General features: G+C 41.1%; 1 protein-coding gene across 3 annotated transcripts; it reads left to right on the top strand.

Moving 5' to 3' along the window:
* The first annotated feature begins 18558 nt into the window (after positions 1 to 18558).
* Positions 18559 to 22863, top strand: LOC135517908 (protein phosphatase 1 regulatory subunit 3C-B-like). Of its 3 annotated transcripts, none has more exons than XM_064942612.1 (3): positions 18559 to 18752; positions 19966 to 20042; positions 20166 to 22863. In XM_064942612.1, exons 2-3 carry the CDS (start codon positions 20029 to 20031, stop codon positions 21178 to 21180), a joined length of 1029 nt encoding a protein of 342 aa, XP_064798684.1. In that variant the 5' UTR covers positions 18559 to 18752; positions 19966 to 20028; the 3' UTR covers positions 21181 to 22863. The 3 variants fall into 3 exon arrangements, with proteins under 3 accessions (XP_064798684.1, XP_064798683.1, XP_064798682.1); XM_064942611.1 differs by having other exon boundaries at positions 18559 to 18820; XM_064942610.1 differs by having other exon boundaries at positions 18559 to 18831.
* Positions 22864 to 24696: the final 1833 nt, after the last annotated feature.

Genomic DNA, 24696 nt, shown 5'->3' with positions numbered 1-24696 from the left:
ACCAGCAGCCTATGTAGGCCTACAACATGACAGCATTACACAGTTAAACCCTCAAATTACTGTTCGATTTGAGCAGGGCGCACCTCCCTATCCGGCTTCACCTGGTCATGTGACAGACAATAGTCCTGTTCAACACGGCCAACTTAATCAAATCCCCTCTATGTTCCAGTTGCCCTAGTGCTGGGATTTCCATAGAGATAGATAGAGGACTCTTGTGCCCAAAATACCATTTCAGTATGGGCAGCGCCATTAAGGACTTACACCATTTTGGGTGGGACTTCCTATGGGTCGAGGAAGGATGACATAATTCCATCGGTGTCATAAGGAGGGATCAGTCAACCTTGGCGTTATACCTATACAAACAACACACTCCAGGTGGGAGTTTACCAACTCATAGAAGTAGAAGAAGAAGAAAATGTACTACTTCAAAATGGGGATGGCCTCAATGGCGCTGCCAATGCGCTCACAGATGACACAATGGGACAGATATAATGGGGCATCCTCTAATTATTTCTATGGGGATTTCTGAAATATCAGCTGGTGGACATATTGGATTTCACCGGAAGTCGCATTTCATAATAATAATTATAATACATTTTATTCATGCCTTTCAAGATACCCAATAAAATAGTAAAAATAAACATGACAATAATTAAAGTAAAGTGCATTACAACTAGAGTGGCAAAGCTTAAACATTTGAAGTAATAATTACTTTTCATTGACTTTGAATTCAACTTACTATAAGTATTTGGGGTTTTCAGTCAGCATGATGCATCGTTCAGAAATCTCTTTCCATAAAATATTTTCTAATTTTCAAACAAGGTTTAATTGGGGATGTAGATAAAGCATTTTTATCAAAAGCAATCACTTTTGTATGTGAAAACCTGGTTGCAAAACAAATGCCATCATTTTTCACCCAGTGTAAAGTCCTCCCACCCAGGCGCCCAAGCCAGCTTAATCGAATCCCCTCAATGGTTATATTGTGGGTTGAAACCAGTCACAGGAGGTTGGTGGCAACTTAATTGGGGAGGACGGTATTTTATTTCCTCATTTCCTCATTTCCTCAAGCTGACCCTGAAGTCAACGATTCCCAGGCAAGGTCATTTGACATGGAGCTCAGTCAGCTGTCTCTGCTCCAGCATCTTTTCATGGTGTTTATTAGGCTTGGTTTTAACATGATGAAGGTGCTGCTAACTGTGAGTCATTCCAGAATCTGTATCATTCATTTATGAGATGGGAGGAAACCAGTGGATCTTGGCACTGAGTTTTGGAAGAGAGTGCCAGTAAGTAAACAACATATTGCCTAGTTGATTTCTGAGAGAATGAATGTGTGCATATAGCTACAGGAAATGTGAAGGTTATGGTCAGTGAGTGAGGAGAGTGAGTGACACTGACAGACAAATGCACTTGGTTGCTCTGTCAATCCACACACTGAGCAGTGACTCTCTCACTAGCCAGGATGGAGAGGTTTAGGTCCAGTGCTTGGCAACATGGTCCTATGCTGGTTTTCTTTCAGGGCAGGGTAAAAGGGTGAATTTTTACTGCAAATATTTTAAGTGCTTCTATCTTTCTGTCTGTCTGATGCCAGATGGAACATGATACAGACATGGGCAGTGGTCCAGTGATTTAAGCTCTCCTTTTTAGAAAGGTAACATTTGTTGTATGCTTTTTCTTGTGTGCACACTGCATCACGGAACCAACTCCACTGCTTGGCAGTTTATAATATATCCCATTTGCTGTCAGGATATTCAAAGCTAGTGCTTCAGCGCCATCAAGTGGAGCTACATTAAATTACACTTAAACAAACAAAAGATCATTGAGATTTCAGTAAATCCTCCAAAGTGTAGACCCCACTCTGTACATAATATCCCCCATAATACAACTTGCTGAAAACCGTACCGCAAAATCACATAATTTTGTAACAGGAAATGAGAAGCATAATGGATATACATTTTTTTTAAACAACAACAAAGAAACACCATCCATGGACCTTGATTGAGATGATGAATGTTCTATTTAAAACTGCAGATAGTATCCCCACACACACACACACACACACACACACACACACACACACACACACACACACACACACACACACACACACACACACACACACTAATGACTTACACCCACACACATGAACACACACATGCACATTTACACTCTATCGTTAAGTGGTAATTTAGTATATGGGCTCACAGAAATCAATGATTTTCAAATATAAAACCGCCTTGTAATCAATTGCATTTGCCGGTTAAAGTATATCAATGGGGATTACTTGACCAAATTTGGAACATCACTTTGGCTCAAGAGATACATTCTGTTATCTGAGAATTCCAATTTACTGATAGAACCATGTGGGCTCATCAGGGCCAATGTCACATTCCCTTTATTCAGGTCCTCCTAATTGTTCTTTTGACCACTGACTGCAATTACTGTACCTGCTCTTCTGTTTTGATCATGTCATATTCATTTTGCTGTGGTTAATATTGGTACTTTTCTTTTTTCACTTCTCTTTAATAACAAACCCAGGTTTTCTTTTATGCAGTGGTGTTTAAAGCCAGCCCCTAACAATGTGATCAATCACATTTACAAACATCTACATCCTATTTGTTTGTATTGCTCAATAATCTTTCACTTATCTCTGATTTACAGCTAATTGAAACCTGAACATTAGTTCCAGACTTTCAGGGATGGTTGTTTAAGGACATGTATTTTCTTTGTTATCGTGAACTGTGTGATGAATCTGGCACCTCTAGGGTCACGCCTGGTATCACCTCTGGTATCACCTGCCACTGTCCATCTTGATACACTATTCCACTTCTCTATTGAAGGTTGAGATATCAGAGAGCAGATACTCTATCAGCCTTTAGTGAGATTATTTATGCCCCCAATTTAACTTTGTGTGACTCGTTTGATTCAGGTTGAAGGTGAAAGGTTCAGCTGTCTCCTCTACTGTCTGTGTCTATTGAATAAAATGACCCAGCAATGCTTTGTTCTGGGAAGAGTCTTTTTGATCCCAGTGCAATTTACAGTTAATTTATACATGTAAAAAAAACAAATATCAATGACCAGTTCTGATATTCAGAGATGGATAAACTATCTCGGGAGATACTAGAGATACGCCTACTTTCCTCCTATTCTTGCCAGCTATCCGTCATCTTTGAACCACATACTGTATTGGGAGAGAAAGAAAAATATGATTTTTTTCGCCTGGAACTATAACCAGCTTTCCCCTGGACAAATGAGGCTCAGAGGCTGGCATGCAGGCAGACAACTAGGAGGATCGGCAGACAGATGAATAAACATAAAAATTATAGACAGATTGACAAACTAACCTTACTCATTGACTACTGTGTGAGTTTACCAGTGAAAGTGGCCATGCAGTAGATATGCATTGCATCAGCCAATGATGTCACTTCACCAAGACCTTTAGAACAGCTATTGAAAGACTCCTATGGCTGTGGGGAGAAAATAAAGGTTGAAATAAAAGATCCCATTTAATCTGATTGCAAAAAATCTGTGCAACAGACCTTTCCCAGACACGCCCAACAGCCCTGTGAAAAACCTTTACGCTTTTAATTAGCAACATAACTCGTTTTTAACTGGCATAAATAACTCCATCTGTATCATAGGAGACACCCTGGAAGTATAATTGTCTAAATTGGCATCATTCACACAAACATTTGTTTTTATTGTATCATGTTTAAATGGCAATGCCATTTTTAATAACACATGCCCTACAGCACAAAAGCTGATGCATCCTTGTCTGAACCTGAATGCAGGGTTTGATTTCACTTTGACAATGAATTCCTAATGACAATGTGCCCGGTTCAATAATATTGTGGTTTTGTTTCTATGCCTATCTTATAATCCTGTGTTGTGTAAGACAGTTCAGCCTGGGTCATTTCTGTGGGGCTTACCCTTGTAGACAACCCTATAACCAGAGCCATGCAGTCACATGACCCAGACTGATCTCCTGGTAGACTGGGTCAATAGATGGGTATGTCCCTCTACCTCTGTCTTGAGGATGTGCTTGCAAGTCGCAACATGGGTGGGGGCAACAGTAAAAATGTAGTAGTTTGTAATCAAACACACTGTAAACATTACTATGGCTGATTCAATTGAATTCCAGCCATTCCAAGTGAGAGGATTAGACTAATCCTTTGTATTTATGTGTACGCTGTGTACAGGATTACTTTATAATGTATCTGTAATGCACAGTGGACACTGCGGTCCAACTCATCCCAAACCATCTCAAATGGGTTGAGGTCGGGTGATTGTGGAGGCCAGGTCATCTGATGCAGCACTCCATTTCTCTCCTTCTTGGTCAAATAACCCTTAGACAGCTTGGAGGTGTGTTGGGTCATAGTCCCACTAAGCGCAAACCAGATGGGATGGCGTATCACTGCAGAATGCTGTGGTAGCCATGTTGGTTAAGTGTACCTTGAACTCTAAATAAATCACAGACAGTGTCATCAGCAAAGCACCACCACCCCATCACAACTCTTCCTCCATGTTGCACGGTGGGAACAACACATGGGGAGATCATCCGTTCAACTACTCTACGTCTCACAAAGACACAGCGGTTTTAACCAAAATCGCAAATTTGGACTCATCAGACCAACGGACAGAATGTCAATTGCTCGTGTTTCTTGACCCATGCAGGTCTCTTCTTATTATTGGTGTCCTTTAGTAGTGGTTTCTTTGCAGAAATTGGACCATGAAGTCCTGATTCACGCAGTCTCCTCTGAACAGTTGATGTTGATATGTGTCTGTTACTTGAACTCTGTGAAGCATTTATTTGGGCTGCAATTTCTGAGGCTGGTAATTCTAATGAACTTCTATGCAGAGGTAACTCTGGGTCTTCCTTTCCTGTGGCGGTCCTCATCATGAGAACCAGTTTCATCATAGCGCTTCATGGTTTTTGCGACTGCACTTGAAGAAAGTTTAAAAGTTCTTGAAATGTTCTGCATTGACTGACCTTCAGGTTTTAAAGTAAGGATGGACTGTCATTTCTCTTTGGTTATTTTAGCTGTTCTTGCCATAATATGAACTTGGTCTTTTACCAAATAGGGCTCTTCTGTATACCACCCGTACCTTGTCACAACACAACCGATTGACTCAAACGCATTAATGAACTTTTAACAAGGCACACCTGTTAATTGAAATGCATTCCAGGTGACTACCTCATGAATCTGGTTGAGAGAATGCCAAGAGTGTGCAAAGCTGTCATAAAGGCAAAGGGTGGCTACTTTGAAGAATCTCAAATGAAACATATGTTGTCCAATTTGTAAGTCGCTCTGGATAAGAGCGTCTGCTAAATGACTTAAATGTAAATGTAAATGTAAATGTTTTGATTTAACACTTTTTTTGGTTACTACTTGATTCCATATGTGTTATTTCATAGTTTTGATGTCTTCACTATTATTCTACAATATAGAAAATAGTAAAAATAAAGAGAAATCCTTGAATGAGTAGGTGTGCCCCAACTTTTGACTGGTACATTATGTCTGACTTTAAGCACTGCAGTCCGTTTCACGGGCGTAGGCGGGAACAAAGTGATTCATGGCTACATCAAGATTAGGGAATGCAGTTTTTGCTGGCTAGACAACATAAATCTCATTTGTGTCTATAGCACTTCCAATTGTTTTTATAGAAACAAGGAAGTTGTGTTTATAATGTCTTCCCTAATGCTGCTTTTTAAAAATATGTTTTAAATTGGCTCACAACAGAGGGTGTGCGGTAATAGTATTGATTAATGACATGAAATGTCACACCTAGCTGCTCTGATTGGCCAGGGTGGAGACTGGAAACATTTGATTGGTTAAATGCGACACGGATCACATGAAGAATCAAAAGCTAGTGGTACGAGTAGCATCTCATTAAAATAGCACTTAAATGTCTTGTGAGAGAAATCATTCACATTGAGCGTCGAAAGGTGTGATCGATACCATAAAAATATTTCGAATGGAAAGAACTGGGAGGTGATTTTCACATGCAGACACACACTCATGACTCACACATGCACACGAAGACACACACACACACACACACAGACATTTACACTCTGTCGGTAATTTAGTCCAATCTAGTACAGGCTTAACAGAATGGACAGCAGAGACAGAATACAATATGACATTTTATTAAATAGTTTAGGCAATGGCCTCGTCTCCGAGGGAAGATCCTCGGAGCCAGATGATATGATGGCAGGTAGCCCTATGCGGGGCTGCTGGCATCGACACCCTGCTGGGAGAAAGGAGTTCCAATGACAGGCCTTATGAGGTTATTATAGCTGGTGGTGGTAGGGAGGTGGAGGGTTGTATAGGCTCTCAGAAATCAATAATTTTCAAGTGTAAAACTGCCTTGTAATCAATTGCATTTGCCGGTTAAAGTGAATCAATGGGGATTACTTGACCAAATGTGGAACATCGATTTGGCTCAAGAGACACAGTCCATTCTGTTATCTGAGAATTCTAATTTACTGAAAGAACCATGTGGGCTCATCAGGGCAAATGTCATATTCCCTTTATTCAGGTCCTCCCAAGTTCTCTATTGATCACTGATTTTGCCAGTAGACCTACCTGGACTCCCATTATGATCATGAGTCATATTCACTCTTCTGTGGTTAATATTGGTACGTTTTCGTTTTTCACTTCTCTTTAATAACAATCCCAGAGTGTTTTATTGCTGGGGTGTTTAGAAGCACCCCCCTAACAATGTAATCAATCACATTAGCAAACAGGGGCACCGGAAAACGTGTGGCGAGGCAACATTTGCCACAGCACTTTTCAATCAGGCGCCACACCACTTTGATTTAGTTTAATCAAATATATAGACGCAATGCGTTAAAAAGAGGGGCAGAGTTATGTTTTTTATTGTACCAATTTTGTCATGATGTGTCTAATTGCACACAATTTCTCTGTCCTTCACATCGGAGTGCTGCTGCAGGCTCTTTGCTTTCTTAACCAATGATTTATATATGCAATAGATGACTTACAGGGGGCTCTGTTTTGAAGCCACCATGCTTCCATCTTGGCACTCCTCCACCGTTGTAAAACATATTTTGGAAGCTGTAGAAATGCATTTATTAAAGTATACATTTGTTTTTGCCACGTTTATTCTATTACAGACTCCTTAATGGATACTTTTAAGTGATATTGTGTGAGCTAAACATAAAAATAGAACATTTAAAAAATGTATTTTGGAAGTTCTAATGTTACTGTCCCCACTACAACAACAAAAACAATTCAATTAATGTAATTTTATCCTTATAACATTTATTTTAAATACTGTAGAATTCCATTAATTCCTATGAAACACGGTTTCCGTGTGAAACTCGGTCTAGGGCCCCCCCGGGTGCACGTTTTGGTTGTTGCTCTAGCACTACACAGCTGATTCTTATAATCAAATCTTGACGATGAGTTGGTTATTTGAATTAGCTGTGTAGTGCTAGGGCAAAAACCAAAATGTGCACCCAAGTGGGGCCCCAGAACCAAGTTTGGGAAACTCTGCCATGGAGGATTGCCAACATGGCCAACCAGTAGCTTTAAAGCATTTCACTGGCCAATACACAGCATCATCAATCCAGGGTTTATATACATCATTGGTCTTGACCAATATGATTCACTGAAATAGCAGGTTACGCGGGCATGCACAAATCTCAAGGTGCACTTTACACTTCCCCTCTGTATTTATTTAGCAAACATGATAGCACATTACCCCTGACAGACACAAGCAAAAACTATTACAGAAATTTAGCAGCCCTTACACCTAAACATTAGCGATCTGACATGCTGTATTGGTTTCTAAGCTGACTTATGGAATTGTTTTAAAATGGTCAGATCATGGATCATTTAGCTATTGGATTTAGAATTTTAGGACCCATTTAGCACCACATACACCATCACACCTCCTCCATGCTTCACGGTGGGAACCACACATGCAGAGATCATCCATTCACCTACTCTGCGTCTCAAAGACACAGCGGTTTGAACCAAAAGTCTAAAATTTGGACTCATCAGACCAAAGGACAGATTTCCACCGGTCTAATGTCCATTGGTGGTGTTTCTTGACCCTCTGTTGCAGAGGTAACTCTGGGTCTTCCCTTCCTGTGGCGGTCCCCATGAGAGCCAGTTTTCCTCATAGTGCTTGATGGTTTATGTGACTGCACTTCATGAAACTTTCAAAGTTCTTGACATTTTCCGCATTGACTGACCTCCATGTCTTAAAGTAATGATGGACTGTCGTTTCTCTGGTTATTCGAGCTGTTCTTGCCATAATATGGACATGGTCTCTTACCAAATAGGGCTTTCTTCTGTACATCACCCCTACTTTGTCACAACACAACTGATTGGCTCAAACACATTAGAAGGAAAGAAATTCCACAAACTAACCTTTAACAGGGCACACCTGTTAATTTAAATGCATTCCAGGTGACTACCTCATGAAGCTGGTTGAACGCTAAGAGTGTGCAAAGCTGTCATCAAGGCAAAGGGTGGCTACTTTGAAGAATATAAAACATATTTTGATTTGTTTAACACTTTTCTGGTTACTAGATGATTCCATATGTGTCTTCACTATTATTCTACAATGTAGAAAATAGTCAAAATAAAGAGAAATCCTTGAATGAGTAGGTGTGCCCCAACTTTTGACTGGTACATTATGTCTGACTTTAAGCACTGCAGTCCGTTTCACAGGCGTAGGTGGGAACAAAGTGATTCATGGCTACATCATGATTAGGGAATGTAGTTTTTTCTGGCTAGACAACATAAATCTCATTTGTGTCTATAGCACTTCCAATTGTTTTTATAGAAACAAAGAAGGTGTGTTTATAATGTCTTCCCTCATGCTGCTTTTTAAAAATATTTGTTTATTTGGCCCTGGAATGAGTAGGTGTGTCCAAACTTTTGACTGGTAGTGTCAATTTTTAATACACATTTAACCGTTTTGGGGCAGGCACAAAACTACCTCCATACTTCCATTCGTTTTTTTCAAACAGTACCAGTTACCTTCAGACGAGTCACGTGACACTTGTGGGGGTTGTAGAGCAAAATTGATAACACTACTGTGCCCGTGATTATCTCCCCTTTCCACAGTGGGGAGATTCGGAAGCTAAACAAAAGTGAAAAACACCGCTGTAGCTCAGCCACCTTCCACCGCAGATGTGGAAGTCCGCCATAGGCAGATGCGATAGATTGAGATGCAGCCCATGAAAACAAAAGCTCTAGCTTCATTTGATGGATTTTGATGGGGATTTTTGTATTATGTTACTTAGATTGATGCATCTGTGTGTCAATAGACTCATGTTTAATTAGGCCTACAGTTGCATAGGGCAGGACTACACGATGTAAAACTGCATAAAGCAAGCTCAGCGTTGTGAGTTGTATTGTCCAATCATGTTGCTTTCTCTGTGTATAGGAAACCGACCTCGTCCCCTTCTTTAAAATATAATTCATAAGAACAAGTACAAGTTTTCTGCAGTTTTACAGGGTTTTCATCCTCCTCAAGGCCAGGAGTTTTTTTTAACAATGTGACCTGATTAGAAAAACTCTGGTCCCATCATAGCCCATATTCAAACTTTTTACAACAGATTTATCACGTGATAGAGTATAAGGTCCAAGGTTTTACCTGGTTAGGTTACTAGATCAGGAAAAACAACTGCCCCAGAATGTTCAGTTTGCCACACCACTCTGGGACCTGTGGTGCCATCTCTGTTAGCAAGCATCTACATCCTGTAAATAGTCAACTTGTTTGTATTGCTCAATAATCTTCCCCTTATCCATGATTTGCAGTAAATCCCCAGTGCCCAGCTAATTGACCCGGAACATCCGTTCCAGACTTTCAGATATGATCGCTTAAGAATTTTCTTTGTCTTTATAAATCTGTCACTTCTAGTATCACATCTGGTATCACCTCTGGTATCACCTGCCACTCTCCATCTTGATGCACTATTCCACTTCTCTATTGAAGGTTGAGATATCAGAGAGCAGATACTCTATCAGCCTTTAGTGAGATGTAATGCTTTGTTCTGGGAAGAGTCTCTTGGATCACAGTGCAATTTACAGTTAATTTATACATGTAAAAAAACAAAAATCAATGACCAGTTCTGATATTCAGAGATGGAGTAATCTATCTAGGGATATAAGTGGGATAAGACTACTTTTCTCCTATTCTTCCCAGCTATTCGTCATCATTGAAACATACTGTATTGGGAGAGAAAATAATTGTTTTAGCCTAGAACAAATTACATTTTTCCCAGGGCATATTAGGCTCAGAGGCTGGCACATAGGCAGACAAGTAGGAAGATCAGCAGACAGATGGATAAACATAAATAATATAGACAGATTGACAGACTAACCTTACTCATAGACTAGGTGTGAGCTCACCAGTGAAAGTGTCCATGCAGTAGACATGCATGCATCAGCCAGTCACTCCGTCGAGACCTTCAGTGCAGCTGTGCTTCTATGTCTGGGGGTGAGAGGTCAGCTGAGGTAAGGTTGAAATAAAAGGTCCAGTTTAATCTGAATGCAACCAATCAACTCCCTCAAAGATCTTGCCCAGACACACCCAAAAGCCCTGTTAGAAACGTTAAGCCCTTAATAAGCATCAGGTTTTACATGACTAGTTTTTAATTGTCATAAATGACTACATATCTATCCTAGAAGTCACCCTGGATGAACAGTGCCTTCGGAAAGTATTCAGACCCTTTCACCTTTTCCACATTTTGTTACATTACAGCCTTTTTCAAAAATTGTTTTTTTTTTTTTATTAAAAAATCCTCAGCAATCTACACACAATACTCCATAATGATGAAGGGAAAACAGGTTTTTAGAAATGTTTGCCAATGTATTACATATAAAAAACAGAAATACCTCATAAGTATTGAGACTCTTTGCTATGAGACTTGAAATTAAGTTCCGGTGCATCCTGTTTCCATTTATCATCCTTGAGATGTTTCTACAACTTGATTGAAGTCCACCTGTGGTAAATTAAATTGATTGGACATGATTTGGAAAGGCAAACACCTGTCTATATAAGGTTTCACAGTTGACAGTGCATGTCAAAGTAAAAACCAAGCCATGAGGTCAAAGGAATTGTCCGTAGAGCTCAAAGACAGGATCGTGTCGAGGCACAGATCTGGAGAAGGGTACCAAAAAATGGCTGCAGCATTGAAGGTCCCCAAGGACACAATGGCCTCAATCATTCTTAAACAGAAGAAGTTAGGAACTACCAATACTTCCTGGAGCTGGCCGTCCGGCCAAACTGAGCAATTGGGGGAGAAGGGCCTTGGGAGAAGGGAGGTGACCAAGGAGCTCTGGAGTTCTTCTGTGGAGATGGGAGAACCTTCCAGAAGGACAACCATCTCTGCAGCACTTCACCAATCAGGCCTTTATGGTAGAGGGGCCAGACTGAAGACACTCCTCAGTAAAAGGCACATGACAGCCTATTTGGAGATTGCCAAAAGGCACCGAAAGACTCTCAGACCATGAGAAACAAGATTCTCTGGTCTGATGAAACCAAGATTCAACTCTTTGGACTGAATGCTGAGCATTACATCTGGAGGAAACCTGGCACCATCCCTTTGGTGAAGCACGGTGGTGGCAGCATCATGTTGTGGGGATGTTTTTCAGGATTGAGGGAAAGATGAACGGAGCAAAGTACAGAGCGATCTGATGAAAACCTGCTCAGAACCTCTGGAGAGACTGGGGAGAAGGTTCACCTTCCAACAGGACAACAATCCTAAGCACACAGCCAAGACAATGCAGGGGTGGCTTCTGGACAGGTCTTTGAATGTTCTTGAGTGGCCCAGCCAGAGCCCAGACTTGAACCTGATCGAAGATCTCTGGAGAGACCTGAAAATAGCTGTGCAGCAACGCTCTCCATCTAACCTGCCAGTAGCTAGTAGTGTCATACCCAATACGACTCAAGGCTGTAATCGCTGCCAAAGGTGCTTCAAAAAAGTATTGAGTAAAGGGTCTGAATACGTATGTAAATGTGATATTTGATCTTATTTTTAATAATTAGCAAACATTTCTACAAACCTGTTTTTGTATTGTCATGATGGGGTATTGTGTGTAGATTGATGATGATGGGGGACTATTAAATTCATTTTAAAATTGGCTGTAACTAGGGCTGCCAGGAACATGTGATACAGCGGCCCAGTGAAGCAAGTGCAACTGCTGCCCATTGGGAAGCAATAGTGGAAAACACCTTGATACAACACCGTTGCAATGGTCATTCACACATGTTAGCTACAGTAATTGGAATTTCAATCAAATGTATTTATAAAGCCCTTTTACATCAACCAATGTCACAAAGTGCTGCACAGAAACATGTCTTTCCAAAATCATGGGTATTAATATGGAGTTGGTCCCCCCCCCCCCCCCCTTTGCTGCTATAACAGCCTCCACTCTTCTGGGACGGCTTTCCACTAGATGTTGGAACATTGCTGGGGGCACTTTCTTCCATTCAGCTCCAAGAGCATTGGTGAAGCTGGGCTCTGATGTTGGGCGATTAGATATTTTTAGCTGTTGTACATATGTATCTTATGGTGTTTTATATCGTCTATTTTACGAGTGTACTGAGAAGTAACTGATTCCAGCTGCATCAGAAACCAGTAAAGTGTTGACTTCAACTTCTGGATCAATTCATTGTGATATTCATGAAATGTATTTGGATAAACTAGATACAATCTTACTTCTAAAACAAGTCATGCAGGGAGCTGGTGTATCATTTAAACTTTAATTTGTTGGCAAATAAACATGCTTTAATAAAACAGATTAGTCTGTCAATATAGCAAATAAGTAGATATGCCTTGTATTCAAGACAGTTTATTTGCTCCGGAAACCGAGGCGAGTTTACACAGCAGTATGAAGGAACAGTAATGTATGACATATATACAGTAGAAGAAAAATATACTACTAACGTTTATAATAAATTATAAAAAATATTAGCTATAGTGGAATAGTTATGTCTGAAACACCCTCTCATCAATCAGAATTATGTAGTGAGATTGGAAAAACACCCCAAATAATGTCTAGCGGTGAAGTATCCCTTTAATTAACCAGAGCCATGCTGCTGTTGTTGCCAGCTAGCCAGCATAAACTAGCTAGCTGGGAAGAGCATGGTTCATCAGGACAACTGACTGAACCGAATCCATTCATCTCCACTCGAGTCTCAGTTGCGCAACATACGTCATCAATTTGGGAACCAGGCGTGTCCATATAGCTGCTCCCATGTTCCCTGAAAACTGGAACATCTGGTTGTTGGGTATGTGGAACATACTAGACAAAGATGGATATACTGACAAGATACACTACATGACCAAATGTATGTGGACACCTGCTCGTCGAACATCAATCAAATTGATTTGTAAATCCCTTTTTACATCACCCTTTTACATCAGCCAATGTCACAAAGTGATGTACAGAAACATCTCTTTCCAAAATCATGGGCATTAATATGGAGTTGGTCCCCCCCTTTGCTGCTATAACAGCCTCCACTCTTCTGGGACGGCTTTCCACTAGATGTTGGAACATTGCTGAGGGCACTTTCTTCCATTCAGCTCCAAGAGCATTGGTGAAGCTGGGCTCTGATGTTGGGCGATTAGATATTTCTAGCTGTTGTACATATGTATATTATGGTGTTTTATATCGTCTATTTTACGAGTGTACTGAGAAGTAACTGATTCCAGCTGCATCAGAAACCAGTAAAGTGTTGACTTCAACTTCTGGATCAATTCATTGTGATAGTCATTAAATGTATTTGGATAAACTAGCTTCAATCTTACTTCTCAAACAAGTAATGCAGGGTGTCACGATCGTCGTACTGAGGAGACCAAAGCACAACGTGGTGTGAATGCATGATTTCGTGAAAAGACAGAAAAACCACTAAGTACAACTAACTAACATAGAAAACGATTGCTAACATGCAACATCACATAGACAATAACCCACAAACCACAATACAAAACAGGCTACCTAAATATGGTTCCCAATCAGAGACAACGACAAACACCTGCCACTGATTGAGAACCATATCAGGCCAAAACACATAGAAATAGACAAACTAGACATACAACATAGAATTCCCACTCATATCACACCCTGACCAAACAAAACATAGAAACAAACAACGCAAATCATGGTCAGAGTGTGACACAGGGAGCTGGTGTATCATTTAAACTTGAATTTGTTGGCAAATAAACATGCTTTAATAAAACAGATTAGTCTGTCAATATAGCAAATAAGTAGATATGCCTTGTTTTCAAGACAGTTTATTTGCTCCGGAAACCGAGGCGAGTTTACACAGCAGTATGAAGGAACAGTAATGTATGACATATATACAGTAGAAGAAAAATATACTACTAACGTTTATAATAAATTATAAAAAATATTAGCTATAGTGGAATAGTTATGTCTGAAACACACTCTCATCAATCAGAATTATGTAGGGAGATAGTAAAAACACCCCAAATAGTGCACTTGCTTCCATTCAGCTACAAGAGCATTAGTGAAGTCGGGCACTGATGCTGGGCAATTAGGCCTGGCTTGCGGTCGAGTTCCAATTCATCCCAAAGGTGTTCGATGGTGTTGAGGTCAGGGTGCTGTGCAGGCCAGTAATGTTCTTCCACCCCGATCTCGACAAACCATTTTTGTCCTGGACCTTGCTTTGTGCACGGGGGCATTGTCATGCTGAAGCAGGGAAAGGCCACCAGGTTGGAAGCACAAAATCATCTTGAATGTCATTGTATGCTGTAGCGTTAAGATTTCTCTTCACTGGAACTAAGAGGCCTAGTCCGAACCATGAAAAACAGCCCCAGACCATGGTTCCTCCCCCACCAAATTTTACAGTTGGCACTATGTTTTCGGGCAGGTAGCGTTCTTCTGGCATCTGGTGAAGCGTTATTCATCACTCCAGAGAATACATTTCCACTGCTCCAGAGTTCAATGGCAGCGAGCTTTACACCACTCCAGCAGAAGATTGGCATTGCGCATGATAATCCTAGGCTGCTCGGCCATGGAAAACCTTTTCCATGAAGTTCCCGACAAACAGTTATTGTGCTGATGTTGCTTCTAGAAGCAGTTTGGAACTCGATAGTGAGTGTTGCTACCAAGGACAGGCTATTTTACACGCTACGCTCTTCAGCACTTGGCAGTCCCGTTCTAGGAGCTTGTGTGGCCTACCACTTTGCGGCTGGGCCATTGTTGCTGCGAGATGTTTCCACTTCACAAAAACAGCACTTTCAGTTCACCGGGACAGTTCTAGCAAGGCAGAAATATGACTAACTTACTTGTTGGAAAAGAGGCATCCTATGATGGTGCCACATTGAAAGTCTCTGAGCTCTCCAGTGAGGCCATTCTACTGCCAATGTTTGTCAATGGAGATTGCATGGCTTCGTGTTCGATTGTATACACATGTCAGCAATGAGTGTGGCTGAAATAGCCGAATCCACTAATTTGAAGGGGTTTCCATATACTTTTGTATATATAGTGTACATGAATCTATGCCCTAACAATGGGAGCCATTGTTCACAAAGCAGCACGGCAGGCTCTCTAGCTCCCAACTATCCTTTATATGGATTGGTGGATACATCTAATCATTGTAATCCTTTTTTGAATATTCGATGAGGATTGTTGACATCAACCGACTGTATTAAATGGAGAAAGATGCTATGCTACTAGCCTCATGCCATGAATATGCATAGCCTTCTCGAGACAAAACTGTTTTTTCTCAAAGTTGCCGGGATATCACGTGTCCTACTTTTATCAGTACACACGTAACAATTTAAGCATTATGAAACGTCTAATAGATCAAGTAAACCTCACATAGCAAATAAGCCATTCATTTTTTTTGGTGACCAAATTTGACACTTTCTCATTGACCTCCCCCCAAAAAATCCTTGCTTGGTGGGTGAAATGTTGGGGTGCCCTTGTTGCTGGGAATTGGAAGTGTCCACTGTAAGAGAGGCAGGTTGAGGTGGCCAGAGTCAGAGTAGTGCAGAAGGTGTAGTATGCTGAGGCAGTGATGAAAGCGGAGGAGGATGGGTCAAGGGTGATGGATCCAGAGAGGATCCCTGTGACTAGCAGATCTGTGCCAGCACAGAGGGCTAGGCCAACGAGTGATATATGCTTCAGTAAGGTTGGCTTCTTAGCGTTCATAGCAATGGTTATCAACTGTGCCGCAGAAATGGAACTTAATCATAGAAAATAGATGTAGGCAGCTGCAGAGAAGTATTTGGTATACGAGATTTGACTTCAGAAGAGTTACAGGGTGTGTTGAGTGTTGGTGTCCGGTCCTCTCAAGCCGTTGGCATGGTGCAGGAGCAGATAGACACTACTGTGCAGCCGTCTTCATCGACCTGGCCAAGGCTTTCGACTCTGTCAACCACCATATTCTTATCGGCAGACTCAGTAGCCTCGGTTTTTCTAATGACTGCCTTGCCAACTACTTTGCAGACAGAGTTCAGTGTGTAAAATCGGAGGGCAGGTTGTCCGGTCCTCTGGCAGTCTCTATGGGGGTACCACAGGGTTCAATTCTCGGGCCGACTCTTTTCTCTGTATATATCAATGATGTTGCTCTTGCTGCGGGCGATTCCCTGGTCCACCTCTACGCAGACGACACCATTCTATATACTTCCGGTCCGTCCTTGGACACTCTGCTATCTAACCTCCAAACAAGCTTCAATGCCATACAAAACTCCTTCCGTGGCCTTCAACTGCTCTTAAACGCTAGTAGAACCAAATGCATGCTTTTCAACCGTTCGCTGCCTGCACCCGCACGCCCGACTAGCATCACCACCCTGGATGGTTCCGACCTAGAATATGTAGACATCTATAAGTACCTAGGTGTCTGGCTAGACTGTAAACTCTCCTTCCAGGCTGATATCAAACATCTCCAATCCAAAATCAAATCTAGAGTCGGTTTTCTATTTCGCAACAAAGACTCCTTCAATCAAGCTGACCATCTTAGCCTAGTAAAACTGACTATCCTACCGATCCTCGACTTCGGCGATGTCATCTACAAATTAGCTTCCAATACTCTACTCAGCAAACTAGATGCAGTTTATCACAGTGCCATCCATTTTGTTACTAAAGCACTTTATGCCACCCACCACTGCGACCTGTATGCTCTAGTCGGCTGCCCTCGCTACATATTTGTCGCCAGACCCACTGGCTCCAGGTCATCTACAAGTCCATGCTAGGTAAAGCTCCGCCTTATCTCAGTTCACTGGTCACGATGGCAACACCCACCCGTAGCACGAGCTCCAGCAGGTGTATCTCACTGATCATCCCTAAAGCCAACACCTCATTTGGCCGCCTTTCCTTCCAGTTCTCTGCTGCCTGTGACTGGAACAAATTGCAAAAATATTCAAGCTGAAGTTGGAGACCTTTATTTCCCTCACCAACTTTAAACATCTGCTATCTGAGCAGCTAACTGATCGCTGCAGCTGTACACAGTCCATCTGTAAATAGCCCACCCAATTGACCTACCTCATCCCCATACTGTTTTTATTTATCTACTTTTCTGCTCTTTTGCACACCAGTATCTCTATTTGCACATGTTCATCTGATCATTTATCACTCCACTTAATCTGCTAAATTGTAATTATTCACCTACCTCCTCATGCCTTTTGCACACAATGTATATAGACTCTTTTTTTTCTAAAGAGTTATTGACTTGTTTGTTGTTTACTCCATGTGTAACTGTGTTGTTGTCTGTTCACACTGCTATGCTTTATCTTGGCCAGGTCGCAGTTGTAAATGAGAACTTGTTCTCAACTAGCCTACCTGGTTAAATAAAGGTGTGAAGAAAAAAATATATATATAGGTTCAAAGTAGTGGAATTGGGTAGTGGATATTTAATGAGTGTAGGGTTAGTTGGAACTGTATTTTTTTATTTGTATTATTTAAAAAAAAAATTTTTATTGTGTGTGACTTTTTTCCGTTTTGTTTGTCAAAGTATAATGGATTTAAATTATAGTCCAGTTGGGGGTGGTAATGCAACATGTTGGATGCCAACTGCTGTTAAACCCCAAAGAAGAATGCCCCGGTATGTAGGGGATCTTGTTTCTGACATGTATTTTTGCTTGCTAGCTGCAACATGGACTCATGGATAGACATAACATAGTAAATGTAAATCTGTGTGTAGTCCAATTGGTATGTATATATTTGTTGATGTTCATCATCTATTTTATATAATATGTTACAAATTACAATTTGTTGTGACTAAAGTTAACTAGGTGTCTAACGTTAGGGTTAATGTTAGAGTTAGGGGAAGGGTTAGCTAACACACTAAGTAGTGAAAAGTAGTAAGTAGTTGCAAAATGTCTAATTAGCTCAAATGCTTCAGTCGTCCTTCATTAGATTCAATATGCGTGTTACACATAATGTACGTTCACGTTATGTAACCATGCCAAACATAACATATTTCATTTGATTGTCTCGGATTTACATTTAGTCTATTATGTTACGTCTAGTCTATTAGACCAGTCTGCTACATTAGATTAATTTGATCATGCCACACTTCATTCATACCGGAAGCTCACTTTGACGAAGGTGGAGACAGGAGACATTTGATTGGTTAAACCACACGGTTCACGTGAAGACTCAGGGGGCACGACTCAGGAGCAGTATCTCATTAAATAGCCCTTGGATGTCTTTAGAGAACATTCACATGAGCCGTCGAAAGGGGTGATATAGTAACAACGTTTAGAATGGAAACAACTGGAAGGTGATATTCCGAAGGTATTCAGTGTGTTTATTCTCTGTTCTTCAAGCCAATTACAGATGGACATTATTAGAGTGATTTTGGAGTGAGTATTCCGTAAGTAACCTACGCGTATTCTTATTTTTTACGTTTATTTTTTGGGCTTTTCACAAATTAGGGCTACTTCGAATGAAATGTGTTTTGTCCATGTGTTTAGTTTTTATAGCTCGTTAACTGGGTCGTTCTACGAAAACGGTGGCTTTCCTGTCCCACAAGAAGTGTTTGCCTGACAATGTTTTTTTGTTTAAATTGAAGTGTTTTAAGTTCAATTACAAACATTTTTATTTATGTTGTAGAACAGGATCAGTAGCATTAAATTAGCTAATTTCTGGGGTCATGAGTTGAGGTCTAGAGACCTACTTGTGTTTTTTTGTTTCTCTTTAAATGTCGTACAGAAGTAATTAGCTTTGTTTAGTTGACTACTTAACTATTACTAATGTACAAAATAATTTCAGGGAAAAGCTGCCTCTTCCATATTACTGGGGTTAGCATACCCTTTTATAAAAATAAAAAAACGTTTTTATTTTTTTAAATATCACTGAACAAATTCAACATCCCTTACAACTTTTTCCTGGGTCAAATGTTCATTGGAGGCAGGGCCATTGTGCTAAAAAAAAAAACATGCTAGGTGTGCGTTCTAGAAATTTGGTTATTTTATGCAAGGCCTTAAGATGTCAGTGGTTTTATAGTCAGGGGAAAGGACATTTTAATTAAAATCCTATGATTAAGTGATTTTATTTACATTTTAAGAATTGTGGTTCAAGCTACTATGGGTTCCATTTTAGCTATGCATCTTGTCTGCAGATTTGTCAGTCACTGGTGTTTATAGTGTTACCTTCACTGGTGTTACTTTAAAAATAGGCATGTGTAAAGTTAGTGTAAGTTATTACTAATCAAAACAGCTTCTTAAAATGTATATTTCCTGTCTTTGGTTTATATTACATTACATTTAAGTCATTTAGCAGACGCTCTTATCCAGAGCGACTTACAAATTGGATATATGCAAATGTACGCTGCATCCTAAACTTCCATAGTGTAGTTTGGGTTTTAATCTTCTCAGAAACTCAAAAAATGTAATCTTGTATAATTGTCAGATGCTCATTCCAGTTATTTCTGTCTGTCCATGACATTAGGGTTTTAACAGTATCAGTATAGATTGAGTATTACATTTGGTGTTTTTCTTGTTCACAGATATCATTCTGGTCTTTGCTAGAACAACTTTTAGCTCTGCTCCATACAACGTCCAGTCCGAGAATGAACTGTACACAGTAAGTGTTCACTAATCCATTGGATCTCACCAACACATTTGTAGATGTTAGATATATATTATTATTTCTTGGGGGGGGGATGCATCCCCATTTCTCAACATAATTTTATCCTTCCATCCTCAGAATGCTTCAAATGTTTGTCGGCCACTCCATACCCCAGCAGTCTGCCATGCCAGTGGACCTCGCCATGCGACTGTGCCTGAGCCAGAGCCTGCCCCTCTGTCGTCTACAGGGTGTGTCCCCTCTGAAGGTCCTGAGACCTCACCTTCACACCAAAGACTACCGGTCTCCCAGAGCCAGCCTTCACACTGCTGCGCCGCACTCCTCATCTTCATCCTCCTCCTCCCCAGAGCGGTCTGAGACCAAGAGCTGTGTGCGCAGGAGCAGTGCCAGCCCTAAGAAGAAGCGTGTAGTGTTTGCTGATACTAAGGGGCTGTCTCTCACTGCAGTGCGACTATATATCCCAGACAACTCCTTTTCCACAACCCAGAGGGCTGACTCTTCTTCCCCCTCTACCTCCTCCCCTCCTATCAGACCGCAGGGCCTGTGGCCGGGTCCTGTCGGTGGGAAGCAGCAGCTCTTGAGATTAAGTCTGGCCTTCCCCCAACCCATGGCAGACTTCAAGACCTTCCAAGCCCGCCTGCAGGAGGTCCTGGTGCAGCTGGAGAGCTGCAGTGTGACTGAGCGATCACTGAGTGGCACCGTGCGTGTCTGCAATGTCAGCTTTGAGAAGACTGTGTACGTGCGAGTAACCTTTGACTCGTGGCGAAGCCACCAGGACATCCCCTGTTCCTACCTGCAGCAACGCTACGGGGCCACAGAGACTGACGTGTTTGCCTTTGATGTCCCCCTCCCCCAAAACCTGGATCCCAGCGAGCGTCTGGAGTTCTGTGTGTTGTTCCGGCCAGGCAGTGGGGCCGCGCTGCGTTGGGACAACAACGGGGGACAGAACTACTGTGTGTGTGTAGAGCCTGAGGGGGCTGTGTATAGTAAAGCCCCGGTACAGCGCCGCATCACCACTCCCCACTCCCTCCAACGTCCCCCCTCATGGCCAAGGAGTGGGGGAACCAGCCTGAAGAGCCCTCTTTTCCCTGAACTCTCCCACCCCTCAGCCTTCATCAGCCAGAGTTCAGGGTGACTGGATAACTGTCACTTTCTGGTAGAGTGAACTCTCCCTAGTTTGGTCAGGAAGCGAGCCAGCCTTGCCATTTCTGATTCAGGTGTGGATCAAAGTAGCTGTCTCAACTGCCAACTGGGCAATCTGTTGCTTAGAAAATGTGCAATGTTAAACCTGATTTTTAATCTTGATCGAGGAAGTGACTCATTGAATTGACTGTTAAAATGGAATGACCCCATCTCATGGTAGAGGTTAGGAGGACTATAATGTGTTCCTTTGTAGTGGCCCTTAACGTCCATGGCTCATCTGGGCCCCAACTAATGTGAAATTGATTTGCACCATTGTATTTCTTACAGATTTTAGTCCTGTGTTACTTTATTTTTTTTACCCATTTCAGTGGGTGAGTTTCCCAGCACCAAGATCATAATAAGTTATTATTTTACTGTATGTTGGCTTCTGGGAAACGTCCAGAGGTTTTTGTTTCAAGGTGTATATGATGGACTAATTGTACAAACTCAATGCCCTCCCACTGAGGCTGGATGTTGTTTATAGCTGCCATGCAGACTCTAACTTCAGCCACCCTGACTGGCCTTTGTACAAATGTAATATGTGCTTTGAGTTTTTATTAAACATTTGAAAATAATATTAAGTTCTCATTCTAGTACTTGCACATATCACTTGTCAACTACTAAATTGTAATTACTTTGCCACTACGGCTTATTTTTTATTTATTTTTTTTATTGCCTCCTTACTTCATTTGCACACACTGTACACAGATGTTCCAGTGTTATTGACTGTACGTTTGTAATCGTTTTTGTCGCTCTGCTTTTTCTTGGCCAGGTCGCAGTTGTAAATGAGAACTTGTTCTCAACTGGCCTGCCTGGTTAAATAAAGGTGAAGTAAATCAATTCTGACTTCATGGATAGCTAAACAGACAACATACCACCCTCCAGTTTCCTATACTAGTTATTAGACATCTAAGCTAACCCCTACTATAAGCACGTATACCAACATGAGCAACTCAAGTGAGCCTACTTTGACAAATGTGGATGGAATCTTCCGCATTCTTTCTGTTGTCACATGAACAGAATGCAGTAGGAGCAGGATTTTGTCCAAAACTGATTAACAGCAGCGTTTTGAAACTAATCAAGCTTTTTAAGTTTAAAAAAAGGTAACATTGAAGTATTAGAACATGAAGGACAAACCATACGGCATCAATACACTATCAAACATGTATCAGTCTTTCTGCAACAGCCATCCTTGTGAGGGTGTGTGTGCATGATAGTGATAATGTCCGTTTCCTTTTTCATGATCACAATCTTGTGAAATCCAAACCCTCCAAGATGTTCCCCAATAGCTGTCCCTCAATCATTCCAGACCCCTCCCACCCCCCCCCCCCCCAGAAGAAAGACAATTCCATTCCCCACCCCCAAGAACCCGGAACTAACAAGGAAACGACAATGTAAAACAAAATGCATTTAAAACAAAGGACATCAAGGACAACAAATCATAACAGCAATGCCAACTGTATATGTTTGTGTGCATGTCTGGCACTATTACATGTGTATTCTTGTATGTGTTTATTTGAATGAGAGTGTGTGTATATGCATGTGTACAAACACCTGCATGGCATCAGCCTCAGGCAAACTGACATTAGTTGTAAAAACACTGCCACTTAGTCATTAAAATGTACTTTTATTTTGACTTTTTTCCCCTTGATCTTTTGACCATCATGCTCTCTCACACAGCAACTCCACTCCCACTTGTCTCCAATTCCACATACCCAACCCTCAGCTTCACTCAGACCATCCCATCTATCTCTGCTGGGACACCCACTTTGTGTTTCTATGCAACACATGTCTTTCAACTATGCTATGATTAACATAGATTTAAATCTATCTAATCGAATAGAATGTACAGATTGCGTGTTGAATATAAATACTTTTAGGAAGAGTATTAGTATATTAGTAATTGACTGACCCGGTCTCTTCAAATCTCCTAACAGTACTATTTCTAGGATCAATTTTAGATCAATGATATGCATTTTCAGCCATTCCTGGACCAGAAACAGGCTACCTGAGGGCAATACCAAAATAAATGGTCTATTGATTCTGTATCCTCACAACAAAATCTGCAGAGCTTCGATGATTTTATGCCCCAAATATTCATTTTGTTGGTGGCAAGGATTCTATATAATTTTAGCTGAAAATCACGAAGTCTTGAATCTTGCGTTGTTTATATCAACTCATACACCCTGTTACATGGAATCGGTACATCAAAAATCTCTTCCCAACTATTTTGCAATCTGTATGGCACAGTTGTCAACATCCTAACTAATCACGCTTTTGAGTTGTGTCCACATTAGTATATAAGTCAGGTGTGCAGTTTGCTCATGCTTCCACTACCGAACACTATCTAAAGGCTTGTTATTGTGCTCTACATCAACAAGGCTCAGATTTCCCTGGGTGTCTTCCTATCTGCCACATCATGCATTCCAAACAGGCCAATGTCAATGGATGTTCTGGGTGTAGGAGTGATACAATGGCATGCCTCCACATGAGCCACCTTGACTGACACGCCCAACTATCTGCAGTACTGTTGGGTAATGCTGTAGAGCCTCCGGCAACGTGAACATCAGCTCACTTGGGCGGTAGAAACACAGCAAGTGGTTTGTAACCATGGCAGCATTGGAGCCTGTGTTTGTTTACATGCTAGGGTGGAGTCACCATGTGTTCGGAATAGAGAGTGATGTGAGTCTGCTTTCATTTGTTCTCTCTTACCCCCCCCCCCCGGACTATAATGTCCTTGGACTTAAGATGTTGTGAATTGTTCCAGGTAGATAGGTCAGACTGAAACTAGTGTGTGGATCTCACATTGTATGGTCATCATGAAAGGTGATGCCATGTGTCATGACCCCTCCCCACAAAACATAAACATGATAGTTCTCTATTTCCAAATACAACTCAAAAGGCAGCATGTGTCCGCTATTGTATGTTCTGACCAGCATGGACTTGGAGCATTTCATATTATTCTGTATGTATATCCGAGACACTCCATTTAGTATGATATATGTTTCCTATTGTATGTATTCATTTGTGGATATCCATCAGCCATTTCATATGATATGTTGCAAATTTGCAAAACATACAATATGTTATGACTTGGCAAAACGTACAATATGTTATGACTTGGCGAAACGTACAATATGTTATGACTTGGCGAAACGTACTATATGTTATGACTTGGCAAAACGTACTATATGTTATGACTTGGCGAAACGTACTATATGTTATGACTTGGCAAAACGTACTATATGTTATGACTTGGCGAAACGTACTATATGTTATGACTTGGCGAAACGTACTATATGTTATGACTTGGCGAAACGTACTATATGTTATGACTTGGCGAAACGTACTATATGTTATGACTTGGCGAAACGTACTAAAAGTTATGAATTTGCAAAATGTATGATATGTTACAAATTCTAGCTAGCTGGCAAATGTTAGCTTGGCTAGGGGTTAAGTTTAGGAGTTA

This window comes from Oncorhynchus masou, chromosome 28 (genome assembly GCF_036934945.1).
Source record: "Oncorhynchus masou masou isolate Uvic2021 chromosome 28, UVic_Omas_1.1, whole genome shotgun sequence".
NCBI classification, from domain to species: domain Eukaryota; kingdom Metazoa; phylum Chordata; class Actinopteri; order Salmoniformes; family Salmonidae; genus Oncorhynchus; species Oncorhynchus masou.
The sequence above is the reverse complement of the archived record's forward strand: the minus strand, read 5'-3'. Positions and strand labels throughout refer to the sequence as shown.